The 27,444-nt window shown below is 33.4% G+C and overlaps 3 protein-coding genes across 4 annotated transcripts; 1 reads left to right on the top strand and 2 right to left on the bottom strand.

Annotated features, from left to right (window-relative positions):
• The first annotated feature begins 1,602 nt into the window (after window positions 1–1,602).
• On the top strand, window positions 1,603–26,485 carry LOC126737298 (obscurin-like). The gene is made up of 10 exons (XM_050442142.1): window positions 1,603–1,768; window positions 13,604–13,904; window positions 13,962–14,119; window positions 14,175–14,311; window positions 14,364–14,579; window positions 24,943–25,224; window positions 25,282–25,474; window positions 25,524–25,699; window positions 25,754–26,047; window positions 26,105–26,485. Exons 2-10 carry the CDS (start codon window positions 13,635–13,637, stop codon window positions 26,422–26,424), a joined length of 2,046 nt encoding a protein of 681 aa, XP_050298099.1. The 5' UTR covers window positions 1,603–1,768; window positions 13,604–13,634; the 3' UTR covers window positions 26,425–26,485.
• Window positions 8,667–12,058, bottom strand: LOC126737276 (uncharacterized). 2 transcript variants are annotated; one of them, XM_050442110.1, is made up of 3 exons: window positions 11,714–12,058; window positions 11,433–11,645; window positions 8,667–11,360 (listed from the first exon to the last, which is right to left on the bottom strand). In XM_050442110.1, the coding sequence occupies exons 2-3, from the start codon at window positions 11,569–11,571 to the stop codon at window positions 8,749–8,751; spliced, it is 2,751 nt and encodes a 916-aa protein (XP_050298067.1). In that variant the 5' UTR covers window positions 11,572–11,645; window positions 11,714–12,058; the 3' UTR covers window positions 8,667–8,748. The 2 variants fall into 2 exon arrangements, with proteins under 2 accessions (XP_050298067.1, XP_050298072.1); XM_050442115.1 differs by having other exon boundaries at window positions 11,433–11,615.
• LOC126737476 (protein chibby homolog 1-like) lies at window positions 14,581–15,089 on the bottom strand. The gene has a single exon (XM_050442397.1). It carries the CDS (start codon window positions 15,002–15,004, stop codon window positions 14,630–14,632), a length of 375 nt encoding a protein of 124 aa, XP_050298354.1. The 5' UTR covers window positions 15,005–15,089; the 3' UTR covers window positions 14,581–14,629.
• Window positions 26,486–27,444: the final 959 nt, after the last annotated feature.

Here is a 27,444-nt window from a genome sequence, read left to right as displayed (position 1 = left end):
GACAAGTTTGCAACCTATGATTACAATATTTTGGATCAGTGGAATTAGTATGTGAATATCATATTGTCTTAGGTATTAAAAGAGAACACAATTAATGACAACATACAACTTTATACTACAAGGAGCATGTTATTTGAATTTTTTAACCTTGTAAATAGTATAAACTGGGATTTCACAAAATCTAATGGAATGTAAACTAAGGAAAAAGTACGTTTACTTGTTGTTTTTTTACACGATAACGTTAGTAGAGCTTTTTTATATAATATTAAAGGTGAAAACAAAAACCTAGGCTTAAACCTTAATTGGTTTAACAATAATTTAAGGAAGAAAGAAGGATTATCCTGTACTTTGAATCCAATGTTTTTTAGGTAATAAATAGCTTGGTTTCAGAAGTGCCAAATCAGCCACAATGGCAATTAATCACTTTATTGAAATAGTAAATGATGGTCTTAAAAAAGGGAATACATGCAGCCACATTTTGCGATTGGAGCAAAGCTTTCGATTGTGTCTCCTTTGAAACCCTTGCAATAAAATTAAAATGTAATAATTTTTCGTGCTCTAGCAAAAAAATTAATAGAAAACTATCTCTATGACATATCTCAAGTGGTTAATTCGAATGATTTACAATCTGATTTTACAGAATTACAATTTAATGATCCTCAAGGATCAGTTCGACCTCTGCTTTCTTGATATATAAAAATGATCTCGAGGGCTTTAATAAAAAAAGTATATGCACTTGGTGATTTGCATATGAGTCAACAGGACACACAATCGAAGATTGGTTTTATTCTAACAAATTAAATACATATGCTGATAAAAACCAACAATTGTACCTATCGACAAGGAATTTAGATTTGACTACTGTTGACAGTACACCAGTTATCTGAAAAATTGATTCCTTGGACTATAGGGCGGAGTGCAGAATGCATTTCTTAAGACCAAATATTTTAATTGTGCCTTGTTTGTACACCTATCATTGTTTATTAATTGCAAGTCAAGATCAGTGTTAACAACGGTGATTTCTTTTCACATTTCACTAGAAACAACTCTAATATTCACACAGAATGTCATAGAATGTACCGCATAAAAACAGGAGTATCTTTTTATGGCCCTATATTTTACTTTATTTTTTTTAAATTTAAAATAGTGTTAAAAAAATATCTTGTGTCCAAGAGTTTTTTTTTAATTATTGATGAATATAGCAATAGTAACTTTACTGACCTTACGGACTATGGACAATAAATTTAAGCTTGTATAAAAGTGTGTCTGGGCTTTTGGCCAATACTGTATATTCATTGACTTCTATAAACTTTTGTATTACCACCGCAATAAAGTTTTTTGTCTTCGTCTTTGTCTTTGATATCATACATTTTCACTTGCACTCACTGTAGTGTTGTATATGGGAACTTGCACGAACTAATTGATCTTAGGTCTTGTGAAAAAATATTAGATTAACAATAAAACAGGATTGCCTAGAAAGTTTTCGTTGTTTTATTTTTTTCGTAATTTAATTCTGCCAAAGGACCCTGTATGTAATAACGTATTGATTGAACTTGAATCAACAACTGCATTGTTCTTCTATTTTTAAGATGGGCACCTAGAAAATTGTCTACCGCCTAATTTTATCGATTCTTTTTGGCATATGACCAAACTGCTCTCGTATCGTTTATTATCAATCTAATTGTTGAATTAATAAAGCTTGTGGGTGAGACAATTATTAATTGAACAGTATAATTGAAACAGTTTGTTAGCGACGGTGTGAATCAAGGTACGTATACTTAATATACTTAACCTTTTGAATTTGGAAGGATTGAACCATTTTGCCTACAACCTTTGATTAACATACTTAATACTTGCATTCTGGAAAATATATATCCTGCTATCTGGAAGAAATCAATCATTAAACCCATACCAAAATTATCCAATCCTTTAAACTTTAATGATCTGAGGCCAATTAGTATATTACCTGCTGGTTTTAAAATTTTGTATATATTATATTATATAGTTATTACAGTTTGTCAATCGGGTTTCAAGAAAAATTATAGTACAACTACAAGCCTTACAAGTTTAATCAATGATATTCGAATAAACGAAGACAATAAAAATGTAACGTGTTTGGGATTGCTAGATTTTAGCAAGGCTTTGGACACTCTCAAGTCATAAGCTGCTTCTAGCAAAACTGCAATATTTTGGCCTTTCAAGAACCTCGATAGATTTCTTTTCCTCTTATCTTAGCAACCGTTCCCACTGCGTTGCAATACGTACTAATGACTACCTTCTAGCTAAGCCAGATTACTCGATTATGCCACAGTGAATACCTCAAGGGTCTATTTTGATTCGTAAATATATATATCATTTCCTGAAAGTCAGGTGCAAACTGCACAAAACTGTTTTAATATTGACTTGAATCGTATTAATAATTTTGCCAAAAATCACAATTTAAAAATTAACCATTCCAAACCGTCTGCGATATTTCTTGGTGGTACCAAAGTAAAACTTAAGAGTGTCCGAGAATTTTGTTCCTAAAATAAATAATACACGCCTTCCAATAGTGGAGGAAGTTAAAAATGTAGGTATTTATCTGGATTCTGAACTATCTTTTAATGCAGACGTGAAGCGAAAACTAGGTATTGCCTATATGCGTTTGAGGAAACTCAGCGGAAACGGCAAATTCAATTCAAAAATTACAAAACTCCTGTTTACGTTTTTCATTTAATATAACGTTATTACGCCTCACTTGAATAGGCTTTCCATTTTATCAATGACTATAACAGGCGAAAATGTCATTCATTTGCCTCGGTTATTTTACTGTAGTCGGCATAACCACGATACAAGGCATATAAATAATTTCTTAATTCCGCAACATAAAACGAATTTCCAAAAATCATTCAGCTATTAAGTTAAGGAATGAACTAGCGGAGAAAATAAAAACACAAACATATATTATATTTACATTTATAAAGATGTTAAAAGTAACTTATTGACCAAACAAGGGAATATCTTGTAATTTATATATTTTAATTTTTTTTTTCGTATTTCTTGTTACATCATTATAAGTACAAATAATTGTTTTATAAAAAATAAAAATTGAATCCCTCCATTATTTTTTAATTGATTGTGTATGTGATTAAATTGATCTGTGTATCACAGGTTATTGCTTTGATTAAATCTATTATAGATTTCTAATTAATACAATACAAATTGCATGCATCTACGGTTTCTTTTAGCTTTTTAAGTGAAATAATTTAAGAAAACTGATTACTCCTAACTGATGTGTTTATACATAAAAGTTTTTAGGATTTTATTTTATTTTATTGTAAATCTAGGTTTAGGTTTAGGTTTTATGTAGACTCGTATCTGTGTATCGGTTTTTTATAATCGCGATGCTTTCCTTATTCGTCCTTTTGCGAAGAATTGATAAGATTATTTCTATATTACTTACTATATTTTATGTGTATATTTTGGACAAATAAAAAGGATTTTTTTCATTAGTTTTCCACAATCGTTTTTCAAAATTTGTAATTTTTCTTGATTCTAAAAATGGCCAGCTTTGACAATTTTCTTAATCTTCTTTCCAAAATTGACCTCCAAAAATCAAAATGAGCTAAAATATAATGAAAAAAACTGAAGGTAATTAAAGCAACAATGTTCGACGCATAATAAGTATAAAACTTGGTTTAAGTTATTCACTATTTTGCACACATCATGTTTATTTTACTACAACATTAAATTACAAGTAAAAAAGAAAAAAGAAAATCGTATTTGAACTACGCATTTGTAACTCAAATAACCCAAAAAATTTAAATCATCAATAATTTAAATCACATTCCAAGCGAGTAGGTAAGGCTTGCATGCTTGATTCTTATATATTGGCGAACGCGCCGGGCATATTTCAAATCTGCTTGACCCACGAACTTAATAAATATAGGGCTAGTTCGCGACCATGCGCTAGTTCTCGACCACTTGAGCGTTTAAACATTAATAATAAGAAAACAATCAGATTTTTCGCGCCGAAATAATTTGGAATTGCTTTTGACACCTTTTGATCATCGGTAACACTTAGCGCCTCCTACATGATACTAACATCGTGCCACAAACGCATTAGCATTATTGTGTATATTTGAAAAAAAGTTGTAAAGCGTGTTGCAACAGAAAATAGCGAATAAGTGAACAGATTTTTAAAAAAAATTGTGTGTCTTTATTATATATGCTTTAGAAAGGCTTTTTGATAATATTTTCAACAAAATTTTGCTCAAAATATATTTTTTTATACTAAATATTAGGTGGTCGCGAACTGAATTCAAAATAATAGTCATTTTTAGTTCTCGGCCGGGTGGTCGAGAACTAAAGTTTTACGACCATTGTTAAATTGTTAATGTTAAAATATTCATTTCAATTAAATGTGGTGGCAGTTCTTATATCTTGTAAGAAAAATATAATATTTCCATTAGTTTAGTTCGCGACCACCCTTTTCAAAACATATAAATTATAAATTTACTGCTGAAGTTTGATGGTCGAGAACTCCAAAACTTCAATTTAGTTCTCGACCACCCATCTTTTTGATGAATTCTAGGCTCGATTCTATGTGTTTCTGGAGCGTTAAACTGCCTCGCCTGAGGAATTGCCTCGCGAGGCAAACAGGGTCGTTTGTGCAAATGGTCTGTACTAACACTTATGTTGTAGTATGTCACACTTTATCAGAAAAAATTTATAATACTGTTGAACTCTAAGGAATGCCTCGGGCGAGTCCGCTCATTCGGAACTGTCCTCTATCTTGATTGCAAATGTTTTATTTTTCCAGTGGCACGTAATAAGAAAAATTCTTCTCGCACTCGCTCAAAAAATGCTGCTCCAAAAAGAAAGATGTTTACGTATTCACAAGAAAAATTAAAAACGGCTTTAAAAGACATTAGAGAGAATGGACTTAAAATTCGTGAGGCCAGTAGAAAATATCTGGTACCAAAGACGACACTACTTGATCGGTTATCAGGAAGAAGGTCTGAAGAACTTAAAAAACCTGGATCTGCTCCCCTTCTAACTGAGGAAGGGGAAAAACTTATTAGGAATTGGATTATAAATATTGCTAAATGCGGGTTTCCAATACAAAAAGATACTCTTATAGAGACGGTCTCACTGATAGCGAAAGAATCTGGCCAGGAATTATTTAAGCACAACACACCAGGACAAAGCTGGTATTTAGGATTTTTAAAAAGGAATCCGGAGATATCTCTAAGAGAAGCGGAAAGCGTTAATAAGGCTAGGGCAGTGGTCACTGAGACTTCAATACGAAAGTGGTTTTTAGATTTGCGAGAATATTTAACTAAAAACAACCCTATGCAAATATTTAGTGATCCCACAAGAATCTTCAATTATGACGAATCCGGGTTTTGTTTATACCCTAAATCAGGAAAAGTTCTGGGACCTAAAGGCTACAAAAATCTTTACGACATTAAACTTGGAAACGAAAAAGAAAATATAACTGTTCTTATGATATTTAATGCAAGTGGAAACATTTCCTCACCTTTAGTATTATTTCCATATGTGAGACCCCCAAGAGCTCTTGTCGAAAATATGCCACAAAGATGGGAAATCTGAGAAAGGATGGATGACTTCAGATGTTTTTTTTGAATACATCGTGAATGATTTTCATAAATGGACATTGAAAAACAATATTTCTAAACCACTAATTATTTTTATTTATGGGCATAAATCGCACATGACTATGTCGTTAAGTAAATGGTGTGATGAAAACCAAGTTATTTTATATGTGTTTCCCCCCCCCCCCCCCTTAATACAACCCATATAATGCAACCTGCAGATGTAAGTTTGTTCAAACCAATGAAAACCGATTGGAAAAAAACGGTTCGCAACTGGCAAAGTAGACCAGAGAATATTAATTGTCCAGTAAGCAAAATAAATTTCTGCAGTATTTTCAATGAAGTATTATCGAACAATGTAGAAGAATTTCAAGAGAGTATCAAAAATGGGTTTCGGAAATGTGGGTTGTTTGCGTTAGATGCTGATTCTGTTGATTATACAAAATGTGTCATGAATATAACTGAAGCTCTTTCAACAAACAAATTACCCAGGGAAAGGCGATCAAGTGAGGGAAGGATCTCACAAAGAGACTTAACATCAGCAAAGAAAGTAATTCTAACAATTAAAGAAAATTTACAATCTTATGGAATTAACCCTGATGTAATTCTAAATGAAATACAACTTCTGCAAGAGAATATTGAAAAGCAAAGTCCAAAAAAACGCAATAGTATTACGAAAAATCCTGTGATAGAAGCACCAAAAGCTCTAGATGATTCTCAACCCTTTAGTCAAGCAGCTACGCCTCATGAAGTAGAAATAAAACCCTCTTGCTCAAGTAAACCTGACTTGCAAATAATTGATAATGATTTAACAATTAATAATGATATAAATCAGGTAAGCGTTGACTTACTGCCAGATGTTACTTTAGGTGATACTTTTACATCATCTTTTATGAAGGACTTAGAAAATAACGAACTTGTAGTGTTTGATTTTCCTAACTTTAATGATGACATTGTGTCAAGTACTCCTACGTTAATTACATCTGATAATAACTCTAATATAAACAATGATAGTACTACTGGTAACCTTAATATACAAATTGATTCTACTAGAGAATATTAAGTGATGACCTTGATGATGTCATTAATATTACCCCTAATATTGAGCCTAATATTATAAAAGATCATTTGTCCAGTGATGCAAATGTTGATACCACTTCTAATAAAAGCAAGAATGATTGTAATGATGTTCTAAAGGTTAAAGTCTTAAAATTATCAGCTGTTACCAACAGCTTACCGCTGCAAACATCAAATAAACCATCATGTTCTTTTACAAAAGCATTTGACAATATGATAAGAATTTGGTATACCCTGAGCCAATTAAGCGAAGTAGTAACACTAACAGAAAAAAACCGTTCTTGAAAATACCTAGCGCGATTTTATCTAGTAAAACAATTCAGAAAAAAGAAGAAAGAGAAAAATTAAAGGGAGAAAAGCAAAAACCTTTAAAGGCTTTGAAGAAAAAACAAACAAAAAATGGTGAAAATCCTGAAAGCTTGACAGAGCAGAGTAAGATACCATGTGCAACATGCTTCGAAGAACTTAACAGTGATACGGACGACGATGATAAAAAAAATATAGGATGCGACTATTATTGTGAAAAATGGTATCACAAAAAATGCACCCTTTCATTGATACCCCATATAATATTGCCGCAATTCAAAACTACAAACGTGATGAATGTTAAAGTACGTTTTTTTCAAATTTAGTTTTAACTTTTTACTTTATTTGTAAGCACTAATTTTCGTTTTATTTTTTATTATTAAAAACCAACCCACGGGTTTTTTTCTTTAACTTTTTTGTTCCTATTTCCTATCTGGTTTTTTTTTTACTTATATAGAGCATTTTTATTTGTTTTGTTTTTTTTTAAATAAATAAATATTTGTTTTTGTGTTATTTTTTGTTAAGGCTTTTTTATTAAGGTTGTCTATACTATGCAATCCAATCGCCTTAAAGTTGTTTAAAAAAAGAGTGGTCGAGAACTAACATTTAAATGGTCGCGAATCATGTGGGGTGGTCGAGAACTAGCGAAATGCCCCTTTTTACTATTTTTATTTAAAAAAAATATTTAGAATACACCACAATTAAAAATATTTATTTAAAATAATTTAAAACTGTTTAGAGATTTAGAAAAAGTCACTATGGTAAGTGATAGATTAATATTTCAATTTTCACAACATTTGAAAGTGAAAATTTTACTAAACTGGTCGAGAACTAGCGCATTAACCCTACCTGGACTACTAATTCAATGAAAAGTAAATGACCACTACTAGGTGGCCGCCATTTTCCGTGATTGTGTCCTTTCGATGTTGGTCACTCTGACAAATTTTAGGTGTGCCAATTGTAGGGAAATAAAACAATTAAAGTTTTTGAGAGGTTATGTTTAAAAAAACAAAATAAAAAGGTACATTTAGTTAAGAATAGATGCAATAAGATAGTTGCGTTATTAGATCTGACTATTTTTCTTGTACTTTTTTAAGAATTTTGTTAAAATTTATAAAAGAAAGTAATCCTCACCTAAAATAAGACAAAGTTTCAATTAACTTAGGTCGTATGACAAATCGCCAAAAACTAGGCAATCCACTACTCACAATTGACAATGTTATTTAGAATCTTATCGAGTGAGTGTAAGTCTTATCGACTAATCGTTTCGAGATTTTAGTGCGTGATTTTAGAATCCAAAAGATGGTTTAAAAACAATGTCAATGAAAAAAAATAAATTTAGTTCGTGACAGGTCACATCAGCGTCGTCAGCTTCATTACTGTTATTTATATATTTTTTTGTTGGCAACACTGAAAATCTTCAGAGTGACCAACATCAAAATGACACAACCACTATAAAAATGGCGGCCACCAGGCATTCGTCATTTTTCAGTGTGGGCAGGGACGTACCGAAAAGTCCGGTGTTGGGGGGGGAAAGAATTGTATTTTTACCAACTGGGATATTTTTTTAACCAACTTATAAAGTAGAAGGTTAGACAATTAGAGAATTAATTAAGTCAATAAACTCTTTTTGCATATCACTAACAAATAAAAAAATCGGTTCAACTCGTAATATTTATTTTACATTCTAACAAATAAGTATACTGGTTATAGTGCGGTTCTTTCACTGTAAACTTATTCAAAACTTACAACTTATATTAACTAGTATTTACAAATTACTTATGACCTTAAGTCTTCTTTGTTTTAATTTTGCCCATTGGGCTACTAAATTCTTAATATTTAAACGATCTAAAATGTCTCTTTCACTTTTCATAGCCATGATTAGGTCTAGCCGTTCGTTATTCATTTTTGAACGGCTGGCATTTTTTATAAATTTAAGCAGACTAAACTTTCTTTCATTAGTTGCTACCGAATATCCAGCTGTTAGTATAAATCTACAAAACTTAAATGCTATAGGAAAAATCTGTTTATTTTGGGAAGCAATTGTCATCACATCCTGCATGGACTTAACAACTTTTTCTGACTTGCTACATAGTTCAAACAATATTTCTAACTCCGCTTGTAAAGCTAATTCATCAATTTTGTGACTGGGTGGAAATAGTAAGATAGCCTGTTCTATTTGTGTTAAAATTATGTTTTTTTTGTTTAAAGGAAAAGAAAATAAGTTTGTCAATGGTGAGACATTTTGAAGCACAACTGACAAATTTTCATCTAAAAACTTAATTAAAGTATCCAGAACAAGATAAAATTCTTTTCTATAAAACTGCTTATATGGAATATTAACAGAGCTATCCCTATTTGTATCAATTTTTTTTGGAACAAGACGCCTCCTATGATGTTTTCGGAAATCAGTTTCCGGATCAACATTTAATTTTACTGCAAATTGTATGGCACTTTCGATTAAATTATTTACATCCTCTTCACTATTCCGAATATTTCGTAACGAAGTACATGTTAAAGAAATCATATTTACGGCATCAATGATATTCAGATCATCCTGTTCCAGAATTTCTGTGATTATTTTCATTTTATAAAATATATTTTTTAAGAACATTAAACATACTATAAAATCGAAACACAACATTCTTTTATATAAACCCAATGCTTTGGATTTGCTTTTATTGTCTATTGAATAATCATTAGCATTTGAAATATCTTCTAATAGTTGAAGTATTTCCTCGTATGATATGCTAATAGCTTTTAGCGTTTCTGCCCGAGCGGTCCACCTTGTTTTGGATAAGTTTCTTATTAAAATCGAATTTTCCACTTCAGCTAATTTTTCTTTCATTGCAAAAAATCGTTTGGTGCTCGAATTGAAAAAAACGTATAGCTCCTCCAACGTGTTAAACATTTCCGCCACTATAAATGAAGCGTGACAACTATGTTCCAAAGCTGTATTTGTTCTATGGGCTTGACATGGAATGTAAGAAATATTGTGACCCACCAACTCGGACAGCTTTTTTTGCGCACCTTTAAATTTACCAGACATTGAGGCAGCACAGTCATAGGATTGAAAGGCTAAATTGGCTGGCGCAATGTTTTGCTTTATGAATGTATCCAGAATATCTTGTGCGGTGGCTTCCCCAGTTTTATTTTTTGATTCCATAACAGACAGTAGTCTTTCCCTTGGTAAACCATTTTCATCAACTGAACGAACTACAATTGATAGCATTTCTTTGTTTGAAATATCAGGAGTATGATCCGCCATCACTGCATAAAACGGGCATTTTATTACTTCCGAGACAACTTCTTTTTGTATTTCTTTACCCAGTATTTCGATAAACTCATTTTGAGAAGAGGCACCCATGTAACTTACATGGTAAGGACGCAATTTTCTGTCTGCTAGCCATTTTCCAAGAATTGGATTGTGACGGGAAAGCAGCTGCACAATTTGAACAAAATTTCCATCATTTTCGTCGTTTCCTCGAAATGCTAATCCTTGTCGACCCAATGTTTTAGCCACATCAAACAAAATACTGACAACTTCTGTATTTTGACAAAGAATGCGTTCTTCTTCAATTTTCCTAACTCTTTGTTCCTTGTTAATTAAAATATCAATGTTGTTTGCTTTATTAGTAAAATTACCATAATCCCGCAAGGCTTGTTTATGTGAGACGGAACTGAAATGTTGCTGTAACTTCCCTAATTTTTTTGATCCAGAGCTCTTCATTTTTCCCCATGATGAGACTCCATTCTTACTCCAAGCTAACTCGGATTTCTCCCTTCCTACGCCAGTGGGAAATAAAAAACAAACAAAGCAAAAAGCAGCATCCTTGGCTGTGCTATATTCTAAGAAAGGATACTCTTTATACCATCCAGAATTGAAGCGATTTTTACCATCGCTGGGAAACATTCTTAAATTAGGTTGGTGGGGTCCTAATGCAATGAGAAAGTCTCGCTCTTTGTCTGTTTTAATTTCTTGTCTTATGCCGGGGTCATGTAGAATCATCATATTATCTCCAACATGTTTATCTACTTCGTAAATGCTACGCTTCTTCTCTAAAACGGAAACATAAGATTCACACGACACTCGTGTTAATTCACATTTTTCTTTAATGGTATTAGTAATATCCAAAATCTGGATAATGGTAATATATTCATCTATATTACAATCAGTTTGGATATTAGTTAATAAATTCTTAGCATTAGTTAAATGATCTAATAATGAAGCAAAACTGCCAGTGCATTCAAACCAATTATTGTGGTCTACTTCATCTGACACATTATTGTCAAAGTCTTCTTGACTATTTTGGCTTGTGGAAGGCTTTGTTTTATCAAATTCTTCTTCGTTCACGTTAAAATTCAAAGAAATATTCTCCACTAAAAAAGAAAATAGTTTATTTAGGTGAAAAATATAATTTTTAATTTTTATCTAGTAAATACTAATGTTACCTTGTGATGATGCCTTCTCGCTCTGTTCTTGGATGAAGTCATTTTCGGAATTTTTGTCCGAAGGATTCATGAAGAACTTTTGATTTTGATTCACGTATGAGAAATTAGGCACTATTAACTGATCAGCTAAGTTATCCATCGAATCACTATTAAGTTGAGTCTTAGAGTTAGAGCTTATGCGGTCTGAAAAATGTTCGTGATCATCTCCTGTTTCTAAAAGATATTGCACATTTTATTATTTTGTGTTGCACTAGACCAATATGTTGGCTAATAAAACATACCATGTTCTGATTCCTGAAATGTGTAGCTTTCAATGTTTTCATTTTCAGGCTCCTCAATTAAAATGTCTTTACTTTGTTCAGCTTCCGGAAAAACGGTAATTAACTGTTTTGGCTTTTTAGTATTTGTTACATCTACAAATCCAAATCAGTAATCAGAAAAAGTTCTTGTGTTCTTTTTCCCTATAACCACTAATAAGGCCGGTTTATACATTACGAATTATCGTACGTTTTATTGGCTAATATAAAATCGAAATACAAAACTAAAGTTTTTACGAAATGTGTAATTTTTTTATTTTATTTGCCGTGAGAAGTACGTTTTGCTATTTACACACTATGTCGTAGCGTGTATAAGCTATACACGTGTACGATAACTCGTAGCGTGTAAAACGGCCTTTAAACGCAAAAACCTATCAAAATATATCTATTATATTCTATATTCAGCTTACCTTTACATTCTTCTTTGCTCTTTCTTTTATTCACTGCCAATTCAAGTATATTTTCTATCGAACTAGACGATGCTAAAACAATACAATACGTAGGTAATAATTTATCGCGAAATTAAGCTTGCTAATTAAGTATTGTTTATTTTTAATGACTGAATAAATATAATGAATGAATATAAAAATCTAGATAATTTTGTGGTTTTAGCACACCCCTCTTTTAAAAGGGGTGTAAACAATCTTGACTATATCATCTCCTTTACTTTTTACCTCATTACAAGGCCAAACCCGCGATTTAGTTGTATTAGTATGTATTTTTACCTACCTTCGCTAACTTCTTCATTTCGTCTTTTTTTTGCCGCCAAAACAAAAGGATTGTCTGGAGCGCCTACTAGTTTTATTGCTACACATTTTCCGCCGTGCATCTTTTTCTCATGTGTAGGTTTATATTCTTTCACAAACTCTGAACCACACGATAAACACTGAACTCTTATTCTATTCGAACGTACTTTTTTTTCCATCTTAAAACACCAAAACTTATCCAAAACTTCAAAATGTATTTAAAAACTGAATAAGAACAATAATTCACCTGTTTGTTGCCGCCAAAACTAAATTTTTACTTTTGACTTTGACAAGTGACATTTTAGCGGGCAGTGCGCATTGATTTTAATATAGCTAAATGTGCATTCACACTATAAGCGGTAAATCGAATTGCTGCAATGTCGTATAAAATTATTTTGTTTTGAAAGTTAAGGACGTTAAGGTGTATATTTTATTCTTTGCAAGAGAGGATACCTACATTAAAAATTAATAGGGCTTTTACCAAAAAGTCTTCAGTTGTAACTTGATATAAATCAAGGATCAAGGTCTAGAATTTCATGTTAATCTTTGTAAGCGATATGTGCCGATATCATTTTGTTTATCGGGCCGCGACGTCCCAGAAATATTAAGAATAACACCGAGTCAACGATTTATTGACAGACATTATTGTATTTGGTAAAATTAGTTTTAAGAAAATGCTTATGTTAAGGTTTTTAAAAAATAGGTTATCACATAATGTTTTTATAAAAGTGTGTCATTAGTCTGGTTTGAAAACTTGAGTTTTTTAATTTACCAACTCTGGGAAATTTTTACCAACTGCACATTCTCATTGGGGGGGGAGCCTCCCCCCCCTCCCCCCCCTATGCATCCGTCCCTGAGTGTGGGGGCCTTATATATTAGCAGTCCAGGTATATTTATTAAGTTCGTGGCTTGACCTCGTCGTGTATGAAATATTTTCTCTTTAAATCTGAACAGGCAATTTATTTTTTTTTTTTTTACCGAATGCTCCTTTCTTGTTTTTTAAACTATATTTATTATAAATACTACGGTAAAACTCCTAAGAAACTGCTGTAAAACCGTGAGGTTTTAAAAAACTTTAAGTCTTGAAAGGGATTTGATTTTATTTTAGAACTATTTAAAAAAAACGCGGGTCATTAATAATGTCCCACGTCGATCTACTGAAAGAGGCAAACAAGAAAAAAGATGGTGACCAACTGTTCAAACCTGAAGAAAACTTCCAGGCCCTTATGGGGGACGACGAGGACACTGTAGCTTTTGTATTCCAACATATCAGCTCCGAAGATCATCTTATGACCTCCGTGGCCAGGACAACCAGAGGGATTCTCAGTTTTGGTGCGATTGTTAAGGGAGAAATTGATCATCAAAGTGATATTTCTTTGGACAGTTCCGATATATCTGAGAGAAAACCGGTATAAATGATTAATTACATAAGGTCTAATTTTACCGTTCTCAACCATTCTTTTTAGTTTAGACATTGGAAACCTTCCTTGGTGGTCGAAAAAACCGAGGTGGTATGCAACGAGGGTGACCAGGCGATGCTGCAAGTGCAAATTAACGGATATCCGAGGCCAGATATGAGATGCACGTTTCAAGACGTTCCTATTAAGCCCAGTTCAAAATATAAGTAACGGTTTTATAAGTTTTCTATTTGTAACAATGTTAGCACTTGATTTTTATAGAATTTATCATGAGAATCACGAGCATATTCTTCTGTTGGTTATTAAAGACGTACAGTTTGAGGATGCCGGGATCTACACCATCATGGCAGAAAATGAAATCGGGTTCGATTCAGTTGATATTAATTTGAAAGTTATTAGTAAGTTAATGCGAGAATGTGCCTGATTTGTTTCATATTTTGATGATCTTAGGGCAAAAGTATCCGGTATTGAAGTCTAAAATTGAAGATTTATCTATAAGTGTTGATGAAATTTTAATTGTTCCGGTCATAGTTGATGGAATTCCTACACCAGAAGTTGAATTTTTAAAAGAAGGCAAACCAATCTTGCAAAACGATCATATACAGGTGGTAGAGAATTATCCGACATTTACTTTGGTACTTAAGGACACCAATTTAAAAGATACAGGTAAGATTAAATAAATACCTTATATTATATTACAAATCTACAATAATGACTTATTTATATGGTGACTTTATTCTGCTGGATTTCTTAAGTACCTCCAACTCACGTTCCATCACTTGGCTCTCCGCGGTGGCCTGGGTCAACATGTTCAGCACCAACTCGTACTTCACCTTCAGCAAATTGTTCTCCTCTTGCAATTCCGCAAGTTTCTTTCGCAATTTCTGGTTCAGCTTATGCGTCGAACTATTCTTACCGGAACTGGGTATCCATTCGCCATTTTCAAAAATCAATTCTTGACCGTTCAAGTTGATTTTCACCAGTCGCTGATCCCCGACTAAATCCTCGAGCAACTTATCAGAGTTCACGTTCACGCTACTTTTTCGATGTGGCGTTTTTTTGGGGGAAAACTTACTTCCGAATAACGGCATAATTATTATTGAAGTAAATAAAATCAAATATGTACGTAACCTTTAAAAAGTCACTACGAGTTTGAATGAAATGGGAATACTATTTGTTTGTATTGCAACATTGCCATGCGACAATCGATTGTATTTTTTGTTTGCATGGACAGTGTGTATACGCCTTTTTGGCACATTTATTATAATAGATACAGACTGATAACACTTCAACATGAATTGATGAATTTGTTACGCTCAATAGTCGAATTCGGGCATTGCCCGAAAAATATACGCAATTCTCAAGAAATATTTCTCAAACCCGAAAAAAATATTTTATACGACTATTGAGCATTTTAAAATAAACGAAACTAGTTTTGCGCAATATGAAATGAACAGAACTAGTTCTGTATATTTCTGTGTTATCAGCACTAGTTTTGCAGCCTCCCAAACCCAGCTAAAAAGTAGAGTTATGTTTATGTTGTTATTTAGAATTTGTTTCGTTTGTGCTCGTGAAATTATAAATATCACAACTATTTTAAGTACGATATTTAACCATTTACCTCTATAAAAATGCAAGCTGAGTTCGAGTCACAATTAGTTCGGTTATTGGAGGCTTCAGGTACTCAAAAACATAATCTTACGGGAAAAAATCATTACCTCACTATACTTAATGATGTAAAGGAGGCAAATTTATGCTAGTCCCAATCAAAACCCCTATCTGCTAAACAGTGCAGAAGAATAAAGCGTTTTGATATAATTAGTATAAGTGGCGTGAAAAAGTTAATTAAAAAACGCAAAGAAGATTCTGATGCCATACTATATTTTGTTTCCACGGATAAAGTGTTTCCTATCGTTCACCAGGCACATATTTCTACGGGTCATAAACGGCATAAAGGTATGTCTCGGAACAACACTAATTATTTACTAATCTAATGTTAATATTGTACAATGCAAGTACCGCCCCATTGGCTAGACAAGCCGTTAAAAACAGCTATATATTACAAGATCCTATTGGCTGGTTTAGATTACAAATTAGTTTGGGTTAGTTCAGGTTGGTTTGATTACCTTAAGTTGGTTTGATCTGGTTTGTTTTGATTTAGCGTGTCGAATAATCAAAAAAAACTAACTTAAGCTAATCAAAACCAACCTGGACTAACACAAACTAATTTGTAAACTGAATCACCTAATAGAATCCTGAAATATGTAGCTGTTTTTAACGGCTTGTCTAGCCAATGGGACGGCATGCTATGGTGCGTCCGGGCGGTACTTGAGTTGTACAATATTAAATTAATTCAGTAAATATGCCTCCCGCTACCGGTATCCAAACCAGTGCCAGGAAATTGTAGGATAACGACAAGAATTAACAATAACTTATAAGGTTAGTTCTACTGTCCTTAGTTAAAACATCCTAACTCGCAAATCGATAAAGCTGAGAAAATTGAGATTTTATGAAAACTAATATGCAGTCCTCATGTTTTGAGGTAATTCCCTGATTTTTTTTATATGCTTAGAAATTTGCTTTTTACATTTGTGGGTAAAGTTTAATAAGGGACTAGATTCAATATTTGGTGAAATTTTAGAAAAAAAAGTTAGATAGGACTTTTTAAACTACTCACTAATAAACTTATAAACTATTAACTAATAAACTCACTATAACTAAACTACTCACTAATAAAACATTAGAACATTAAAAAAAGGATGAAAGTAAATCATGAAATCATTATGAATAAAAATCAGTTACTCAAAAAGTGCTTTACTCTTACTGGAAATCTACATTTTCTTTATTGTCAGTATCATTATTTTGGGAAACGGCTAATTCCTCCAGAATATCATTCGGTTAGCCGGAATAATAGGACATAGCTTAGAAATCAGATCTTGTTTTCTTTTTAATTTTACACCTCGACATTGTGTTCGGCAAGAAGGTTTTGGTTCTTCCGAAAAGGCATTTTTGTAGTACAACACATTTTATCCCCTTTTAAAGTGCAAATGTACCATATTCTGCAAGTAAGTTCTGGGAACATTTTTTTGAAGCTTAAACTTGGATGAACAATCTTTCCATTCAAAAAAGTTTTTTATGTTTATCTCTTTTACATGGACCTTAGATGAGTTTGCCTTTTCTACAGCCGATTTAAAATCATTAAAATCGAATACCTTACCGTACCTTTTCAATAATTGTTCTATCTGGAACGAGTCCGCGGACATAAAAGTGTGACCAAATTGAAAGTATTTTATTTCCAAATTCTCCAGTTCAGTCTCGATAGAGTTTAGAACGAAAAGAAAAAAAAATAAAGCTTAATTTTTGTTTTGAGCTGCACAGTCGTCAAGCCGGATCGTAATATAAATCTCTGTTATATAAAAAAAAAGTTGAAATTAAATTTTTCTTATTTCGACCCGCAACCCTTTTGTGCCATATCATTGCCACTTGCCTAGCACTTTTCGAATATGTCCCTACTGGCATAAATGAATATTCTATAAACGGAATGCTACTTAGGACATTTTAACTTAGAAAAAGATAGATAGGACATTTTAATTTGGGATTATCGTCTTTTCTGCACATCGAACAATATATTTAGGTGAATTTAAGGCATAAAAAATGTAGTTAGGACTTTTTAATTTAGCCAAGGAGGTAGATACCATTTGATAGGTCAATAAAATGTAATAAGCCAAAAAAAGAGAATTTTGTAGTTAGGACGTTTTAACACGTTAAGCGCCAGCAAAAAAAATTGCAATTTTCAATTTTGGACTAACCATAAATTTTGAAAGATATCATGATAATAAATACCTTAACATTAGTAATTGTTGAATTATTGACACATTTTTATAAATATTGACAGTTATTGACAGTTGGTCCCATGGGACCAACGCGGTCTGGCGAATGCAAATTTTTAACGCGGGACCGTTGGTCCGCGTGGTGGGAGGTGAGTTATTGCATCATTCTGTTTCTCGTGCATATTGGTAGCGCATGTGTCTAATTCTTATCTTTGCAATTTTGTTGTACCTGTGCTTGTTATAACGTGAGTTTTGAGTGGTTCATTGGAAATATAAAGGTAAGTGAATATAATATGCTTTTTTTGTGCTAAAGGTTATTTTTACGATCCTATGAACATCGCACATCGGAATAGCTTGAACAATATTATATTTATATTTTACGGTTGTTCTAGCAAGTTTGTTTTTTTCTAGATGTCTGAAAACAAACGTGATAGAAAACGAGCACTAAGGCCCGATGAACTTGAGGCATTAGCTTTGAGGTTGGACATGTCAGATGAAGATTGTAGCAGTTTCTATGACTCTGATGCTGATCCATGTTTTGAGCCGACTGATTCAAGTTCTGAGACTGACTCAGAAGCTGAACGAATTGTTCCAAAGCCACACTCGAAAAAGCTTTGTTTACCAAAACCAACTGAAAGTGAATTTGAACCTTTACTCTCTACGAGTTCAGCTAATTTAACTGAAATTATTCTTCCAGAAAATCAGACTGTTGAGCATTTGTTTCCTGGAAATCCTTGTAAAACTGTTTTACCATCAGTTGCTGATAATATAACTCAAGTTATTCAACACATTGACAATGATCCTGAAGATACGGTCGATACAGATCAGAATAATGTCAGACATTTGCAAAAGGAATGGGGTCCTCCAACCGGAAATCAGCCAAAACTTGCATTCAATGGAGGCACAGGAGGGGTTGAACCAAACGTAGCAGCCTTGTTAGCACCCGACTGTACCGCTGGTACTGTTTATTCTGCTTTGATTGACGATCGAATTCTACAGATGATCGTCGATCAGACTAATTTATATGCCACCCAACAACTCCTAGGGAACGATGCAGCTCCCGGATCTCGACTTCATTCTTGGAATCCAGTTACCATTCAAGAAGTAAACACTTTTCTAGGCTTGGTAATGTGGATGGGTCTCGTAAAATTGCCCTCTATAAGAGATTATTGCAGCCAAGACCCATTATATCATGTTCAATTTGCAAGAACAAAAATGACCAGAAACAGATTTGAACTAATTCTAAAGATGTTTCACTTTGCAGATAACTCCGCTTGTATACCAGGAGATCGTCTGTATAAAATCCAACCTTTAGTAGATATATTGGTTGAAAATTTCCAAGCACTTTACATACCAGGGGAGTATATGTGTGTGGACGAGACCATGGTCCCATTCAGGGGACGGCTTATTATGAGACAATACATGAAACAAAAACGGCACCGATATGGAATCAAACTATTTAAGCTGTGTGCTGGAATGGGTTACACCTACAACCTAAAAGTTTATTGCGGTAAAAATTTAGAAATAAAAAAAACTGTACCAACGGACATCGTTTTATCTTTGGGAAATAATTTACTGCACGAAGGTCGTACTATATGCACTGATAATTGGTATACTAACCTAGATTTAGCTAATAAACTCTTAGATGCGAATACACATTTGATTGGAACTTTGCACTCTAATCGAAAGGGTTTGCCTAAGAGTGTCGTAACAAAAAAATTAAAAAAAGGTGAAATTATTGCTGAAGAAAATCACAGAGGAATTACGGTTCTAAACTGGAAAGATCAGCGCAATGTTCTTATGTTATCTACGAGACATTCCAGTGAAATAGTTGAAGTTGGATGCAGAGGAGGAACCAAAGTCAAACCAAAAATGATAATCGACTATAATGCTGCAAAATCATCAGTCGATTTATCGGACCAAATGGGCGCCTATAGCAATCCTTTACGTAAAACCATAAAGTGGTATCGTAAGTTGGCATTTGAACTTTTGCTTACTACTTCTGTAGTAAATGCACATATAATTTACAAAGAAATTTCCGGCCAAAATATATCCATCGTTGATTTCAAAAAGGAACTGGTTCGTCATCTAACTGAGGTGGTTGATAATGGTGATCGTGAACTATCAATTGATATTTCTAAAACCAGGCAACATGAATTAAAAGCCAAAGAAGGAAAAAAACATGAAGTAAGACGCATGTGCGTAAACTGTTACAAAGAATTATCCCAAAAAGAAGGTAGGAAGGCAGCACAAAATAAAACAAAAAAAGTTATTACTTTTTGTCAATCATGTGATGGAGAGCCCTTTATGTGTCTCAATTGTTTCAATAAGCTTCACAAAAAAAATTAAAACGTGATGTGTTTATTGTTAGCTTTGATAAATAAAACATTTTGTACAAAAATATTTTTATATACATACCTGTCATTTATAATGGACCACATAGGTAACGCGAAAACAAAAATCATACCCCGCATATTTTTTGCAGTCTATATGACCGCGACGGTCCTTTTTAATGATTTAAAGCATATAAAAGGGGACCTACGGACAGTAAGCGATGTTCAAATTTATAACACATTGTAGGTCCCATCGGACCAACAAGGTCAGTTCTGACCCAAATGCCGTAGGTCCCATGGGACCGTCATGGCGCTGAACGTGTTAACGAAGGAGGACAGAGTTAAAATTATTAGCAATCAATAAACTAATATTTAGGTTCTTGGTTGCCTATAAGATCTTATTACCGGGATTTATTCGGATACCGGTACCGGCACGTTAGATCTCAATCTAGAATTTTTTATAACGCATGCACTTTGTTTCAGCATTGGAAGAAGAGTTAAAGAAAAAATACGCAAACATTACTAGAGAAACTATTAACATATACCTAAAACTGTGTGAAATATGTCAACTGAAAAAAACGGCACCTAGAAAGGGAATCGTTGTTAAGCCTATTTTAAGTATAAACTAATGAATTCTTGATGCCAAGTTGATCTTATTGATATGCAGACCGACCCAGACGGAGACTAATGTAAATAAGATTTAAACCAGTTTAAGACTGTACCCTTAATTCCTAATATTTCTAATTTTTGAACTAAAATATGGTACTATAAAAATAGTAGGGTTTTAATGGAAAATACTTGCAGGAGGAAATGTGCATGTTTGTTAACAGTACACATTATTTTTTACAATAGAAGGGCGTAGTAAATATTAGATGGCCAGTATATAGAACCTTCGAAAGATCGAAATGTCTAGAGGGTTCTGTCTGTTCAATTTTATTTTTTCATTTATAAACGGGTCAAGCGTAATACAAAATTAAGCAAGCCACTAAATATAAACTCAAGTAAAAATTAAACAATAAAAAAGAAAAAAAAAACGATACAAATTGATTGACACTCAACTTGGTTGTGCTAATAAAGGCCACATAAAGCTCCCAGAAAAGACTTAAAAAGTATAAAAAAATCAAGGCTATGTAGCTCATTGCTTTGTTTTAAGCATGTAGTAGTGAATGTACTTGCAAAATTTACGCTGAACTCTTCTCAATCTATAGATACGAGTTTGTGCTCCAGACAGAGAAAACATTCTTCAAGTGAGTTCTGACAAAGGCACAGTGTTTTAACGGATGTACACGGTGTCCCAAATTCGAGGGTGACCATTGGAATCTCGGAAACCGTAAGAGTTACAGGGTCGGTTAAATGGAAGCAAAGTTGCGTAATTTAGAGCTTAATGAAATGATGTTTGAAAATTTCCGGATACTTCCGGAGTTATCCGAAAAAAATCGATAATTGTCAAAATCGTTTTTAGCTTCTACCGACTTTATTTAAAGAGACATCGGAAAACTAAAAACAGTTTTTCATTGCCACTTCTTATGTCCTACAACACGACGCAAAAAAAAAATTAATCCGACGTTTCGTTTTTTTTTCGATTATCATCAATTTAATTTTTTCTTATGGGCACCATATTGGATTTTCTCATTTTTATAAAGTATTTTTATTTGCCTTTAAAATGAGGTATTGCTCTTGCATTTCCGATTACTCCTTCTAATACTTCCCATAAGAACTCCATGAGTGCATCAGAGAAAGATATATCAATGAGATTTCCAAATAAATTGATTTTATATAAACTGAAGCTATAAAATGCTCTCTATCATTTTTTTTTTTTTTGATATTTCCGGAAGTATACGGAATTTTAACATTTTTTAAACGTAATTTTATTAAGCTCTAAATTGCGCAACTTTGCTTCCATTTAATCGACCCTGTAACTCTTACGGTTTCTGAGATCGCAATGGTCACCCTCGAATTTGAGACACCCTGTACTGTGATTAAAATTTTTCGTACTTTGTCTAGGGAATCCTAGCAACGTTTTAAATTTCTTTATAATGTGAATCACATGTGCAATGATGAAGTCTAGGTTAGAATCATACAGCAGTCCCAAATCTCTTATTTGTTGCACACACTCTAAAAGAATAAGGTAGATATGAGAAATTAAGTTACATATTGACATTTATGCCATTGGCGTGGCACCAAAGTGCCAGATCATGCCAAAGTGCAAGTAAGTCATCAGAACATGCCACTACCTAGAACAAATTAAGGTAGTCAGAGGTAATCAGAGTCTGAGGACCTCTGAGGAGACTGCTAATGGGGAAGGTGTAAAGTTGTTAAACCGCATAATTTAACTTCTACCTCTAAGATAGCTCCCCAACCAGTCCAAAAGAAAACCCGATATGCCAATACCAATAACTTTACTGAGTAAAATCTTATGATTCACCCTGTCAAATGCCTTAAAGAAGTCCGTGTAAATGGAATGAATCTCCTTACCGCTCTCCAAGGCACCAGCAGGCCAGTATGTCAACATATATCAAATTTTCTTTAAAATCAATTGGTTCCTGAATAATTTCGGAGCCCAAAGAGGAAATAATGAACTTTGTAACTAAATTTTCAAAAAGTTTATGGATAATGTTTATGTGTTTTATATTGGCCAATAACTCTTCACATCTGAGGTATCACAAGACTTATGGATTGGAACCACATAACTCATTTTCCAAAAATTTGGAAAGTGACCTGTTCTTAGTGACTGATTATATATGAATATAAGAGGTCTAGAAAGGATATAGCAACAATTTTTGAGTAAAATTGGATGTATATTGTCAAGACCAGCTCCTTTGTAAGGATGAAGACTTCTTTAATCTGTGTAAACATCTGAGATTGAAATAGAAAAACTGCTTAATTTGTGAGAATTAAAATTATTTGTAGAGGGTATGTTCATAGCTTGTGTACACACAGCCAAAATAATCAGCAAAAAGTTAAAAAAAAGCAGCCCTTCTGTCATTAGGAAAATAATGAGAAGGAAACCTCAGAGAACTCTGTAAAGAATTAATGGGGATTTTGATACAATTCTGCCTCAGTGTCTCTAATCTAGCTTTTATATCCAAGCCTAGTTGAAATTTTACATTGTTTACACAGATGGCAAAAATATTGGTAATCAAGGATAAGTCCAGTTTCTTTGTATTTCTTGTGAGCAGCCTTTTTTTGAATAATTTAAGATTCTGTGAAAACCATCTTCCCACTGGTATTTTTTACAAGCAATTACATTAAAACGAGAGGTTAAAATATTGCATTGATTTTGATTCGGTCGTTTTTTGTGTCCTAACATACTTCATCATGATATTATTCTCACCACCATACTTGATTTATTGATTCTTTAAATTCTTTAGTGCAGAGCTTTCTTCCTAGTTCTCTTTCTTTTGGAGTTAAATCAAATGTTAAATCACAATTATTAACTTTAATTTCGTGGCTGTTTCGGATTGTATTCTAGACTTCACATGCAGAGCTCAAAACTATCCTAACATTCCTACTGTTAAGCTTTCCAAAGCGTAAATGCCTAATTATTATTGGCGCAGTAGCCATAATATTCTGAAGAAGAGAGCGGATCTAAATCACCATTATTGGACTCGGGAAGTTTGGTTATGCAGATCAAATTTATTTTTACTACCAAGATTAGATTTACCTTGTTGCAAGCTAAAGATTTTGTCTTTCATAGCTTAAATAGCAACATCTACTGATTCATAAATTAGAACAGGAATGCTTGTGGTTAGGTCATATATTCAAGCATTTCCCAGTCTGCTGCCACGATAATAATCTCGGTAATAATACACGGTAACCATAAGGCTTAACATCTGCTTCACCTTATTTAAACAATCCTTACAATATACGAGAAAGCCTTAGATAACACTACGGCCTTAGTTTCAGTTGGCTTAGTCATGAGTCGTCACAATATTGACAAATGATTTGTTAGCAAAAAAAAGACTTGTTCCTTAAATATTACTGTCAATCTTAGAACTATTATACGCTATTATGCTATTATACTGAATAAGTTTATGAGAATTTTTTTTTTAATTTATAGGAAAAACTGTGCAGAACTTCTGAGCTTGAAAAGTAACACAGTAAGCTCAGGTCAACAAACTATTTTATCATTATTTAGTAAATTATTATTTTTCAAATTAAAACTGTATCTTTATATACAGACTTCAGATTCCGCGAAGCCTTGCTGTATAGTTTTAAGGATCTTGTTGGAGGTGTTGAGGATAATTACATACCAACCAGTTCAATTAGGTACAAACTACGCAATAAAACTACACGCACTACAACCCTTTAAAATTCATCTTATAACTCATTGAACATCGACCATATAAATAATGCTTTTTTAACAAATTCTTTAAAGTACGGCCCTGTGTTGATTCGCATAAGTCCGCCCACCTGACAAGAGCCACGGCGACAAGAACGTGCAATACGCAGAGTTTACCGAGCCCATAATGAACAGGGTCGTATTAAGAGAAATTTGTATTAAAAGAATGCTTGCCGAATATTCTCATTAGAATAACCTAGCCAATACTTGGGAGACGATAGGAATACCATAGCTGTGTTCCTAAACTATCATGAATGATTGTTAGAAACGTCGAACTTTTACCTTATTAAACGCATTCAACTCAAAGAAAGATATAAAGAAAGTCTACACAAAAGACTACGAATTATAATTGACATTATAATACTCGGTTTCCCGCTAAACCTTAGACTGACCTTGACTGTCACATATAGTTTGGAAACACATCGCTGTATTACTCCAATTATCATGTTTTACTATTAGATTTTATATTTTTCGCGTCTCCTAAATAAAACGTGACAAAATTAAATTTTCCGGTTTCATTTCAGGAGTTTATTCTGTAATAGCGACCAATTGCCTAGCTCAAGTTTCCCAATTCTGGGGCGTTTACGTTTACAGTAAGCCACGTTTCCTGCAAAAATTAGGTTGCGATCAAATAGTGTCCCAGAACGTTACGGTGACTCTGAAAGCGAAAATAGAGGCCGAACCTAGGGCCGCCATAAAATGGTACAAAGATAACTTGCAACTGGTCAATTCCAGAAAGATCCTCATCGATGACGAGGAAGGTTTTTACATTTTAAAGATCAGGAATGTTGGCATCCATGATGCTGGTATGGACTCCTAGTTTTTTACTGATTTTCCTGTTAATTTAACTCAATATTTTGAAGGTTTATATACATTTAGAGCAAGCAATGCACATGGAGTTTGTGAAGATACTGTTAGCATTTTCGTGAAAAAGGCTCCTACTATCGTGGAGTCTTTTGATGATGCTCTGGTACTGGAACAAGACGTTTTCCATATTATCCATAATGTTGAATTTACTATAAAACTGGAGGTGTTTCCTAAACCGGAAGTGAAATGGTATATAAATACTTACAATAGATTTAAAACTATTTCAAATATTTTCAAGGTACCTAGATGGAGATGAAATCCTGGATAAAATTCCGGAATTCACCAGAATCCAAACTGACGACACTATTAAGCTAATTGTCAATGAACCCACGACAGAACTCTCAGGAGAATATTTGTGTAGGATAACAAATGAGTGTGGTCAAGCTGAAGCTAGTGGGAGGTTAACAGTAAACTGTAAGATTTATTCATAAATTATTTAGATTTCATTACTAGTTATCATTAAAATAGGCTCTCCAAGATTAATGGTGAGTCTAAACGATCTCACCATTGAAGAACATTTCACTATGACCTTAGAAGTGGTGGTTAGAGGTTATCCTTCACCACGTTTCAAGTGGTTCAGGAACAATCAGGAGATGGAGCCTGACGATCGGATCCAGTTGGGCATGGAGGCTTATGGAAAGAAAAAATACAAAATATTTTGCAATATTTATGATATCTGTTATGCCGAAAGAGGCGAGTACGAGGTCATGGTCGAAAATAATTTCGGTTCTTTAAAGAGTAAATGCCTGGTAAACGTGTTGAGTGAGTTCAGTAATGTCTGTTGTAAAATATTTTGTTCATAATTCTTTTTTATTTTAGCGAAACCGATCATTCTAGAAGCTGCAATGCGCGACGCAGTAATAAAAGAGGGTGACGACGTGACTTATAACGTCAGGGCATTCGGAAATCCCGCACCGGAAGTAACCTGGTTATGGGAAGGAACGACCATTAATCCCGCAGACAAGAAGGACTGGAATAAAATTATTACGTCACATAATTTAAATGAGTTTCGGTTGGGTATAAGGAGAGCCAGGATGGTGGATGCTGGTGTTTACCAGTGCGTTCTGGAGAATTGCGTTGGGACGGTCAGGCACAGGGTTGCTTTGGCAGTTTTACGTAGGAAAAACGACGATTTGTGAAGTTTGTATAAATTTGTTTGTATTGGGTATAGGCTGATTAATAAAGATTAATTTTTGACAATTTAAATTTTTTTTTATAGATTTTTCCAGTTCAACTTGCTGTATATTTTCGTCTAAGCCAGTGGTGGGCAAACTTTTTTACTGGCGGGCCACAAAGTATAAGAAATTCTAGAGGAGGGCCAGAATTATAGAAAAAATGCATTTTGTGTTAAATCTTTTAATCACAATATTATAAAAACATTACAGCATTACAGCCAAATGTTATAAATTACCTTTTACCTTAAACAATATTTATTTTAGCTTTTATTCGAAGTGCCTGCCTTGGTAGGCGTGTGAGACATATGGAATTGTTTTTCATCTTCCATAATATTTTCAAAAGCAGGTTCCAGCTGTGACGAAGCAACTTTCAGCAGTGCGAAAAGGTGTTCATCAGTCAATTGGTTTCTGATTGAGTTTTTTCGCAATTTCACGGTCGAAAAAATCTGTTCGCACACATAAGACGACGCAAACATCGCCATAATTTTCTGGGCGTGAGCAATCTTTGAGAATTCAGCTTCCGGCAGTACTCTATAAAAATCTAGTTTTGTAGAATTCAAGAACAATTGCTTTAAATCGGTACTATACTGCATTTAAATAATTTCCAACTGCAATTCTGGAGATACATTTTCCGGGTCTGACTGAATGTCCTTAAAATTTTGAAACTTAGTTTCAAACTCTGTGTGAAGTTTTTTCAACTATTAACTTAATTCTCTTTTCTTCAACTATTGAAAAAAAATAAAGTTTGTTCTTACATATAGGTGACATGGATTTTAAACGCGAAAAGTGAGTTAAATCGTTTTTCGCCATGCAGTCATAAAATAGAAAAAGCTGAGTTTTAAATGATTTCAGACAACCCCAAGTCTCGTCAATTTTTTGTTTAATTTGTTATAGTGTTCGAGCAAATCGGTAAAAAATGCAAAACCGGTACGCCAATCTTTGTCTCCGAAGATCTGAAAATCAGACCATTTGTTTGATTTATTC

Source organism: Anthonomus grandis, chromosome 1 (assembly GCF_022605725.1).
Source record: "Anthonomus grandis grandis chromosome 1, icAntGran1.3, whole genome shotgun sequence".
Classification (NCBI taxonomy): Eukaryota; Metazoa; Arthropoda; class Insecta; order Coleoptera; family Curculionidae; genus Anthonomus; species Anthonomus grandis.
This window is presented reverse-complemented; position numbering and strand designations above follow the sequence as displayed.

Coding starts and splice junctions, on each gene's coding strand:
- LOC126737276 (XM_050442110.1), bottom strand. CDS start 11,571: ATGGATAACTTAGCTGATCAGTTAATAGTGCCTAATTTCTCATACGTG. Junction 11,361..11,432: donor CGAGAAGGCATCATCACAAG/GTAACATTAGTA, acceptor TTTCTTTTTTAG/TGGAGAATATTTCTTTGAAT.
- LOC126737298 (XM_050442142.1), top strand. CDS start 13,635: ATGTCCCACGTCGATCTACTGAAAGAGGCAAACAAGAAAAAAGATGGT. Junction 25,700..25,753: donor TGGGAGGTTAACAGTAAACT/GTAAGATTTATT, acceptor TCATTAAAATAG/GCTCTCCAAGATTAATGGTG. Junction 26,048..26,104: donor ATGCCTGGTAAACGTGTTGA/GTGAGTTCAGTA, acceptor TTTTTATTTTAG/CGAAACCGATCATTCTAGAA.
- LOC126737476 (XM_050442397.1), bottom strand. CDS start 15,004: ATGCCGTTATTCGGAAGTAAGTTTTCCCCCAAAAAAACGCCACATCGA.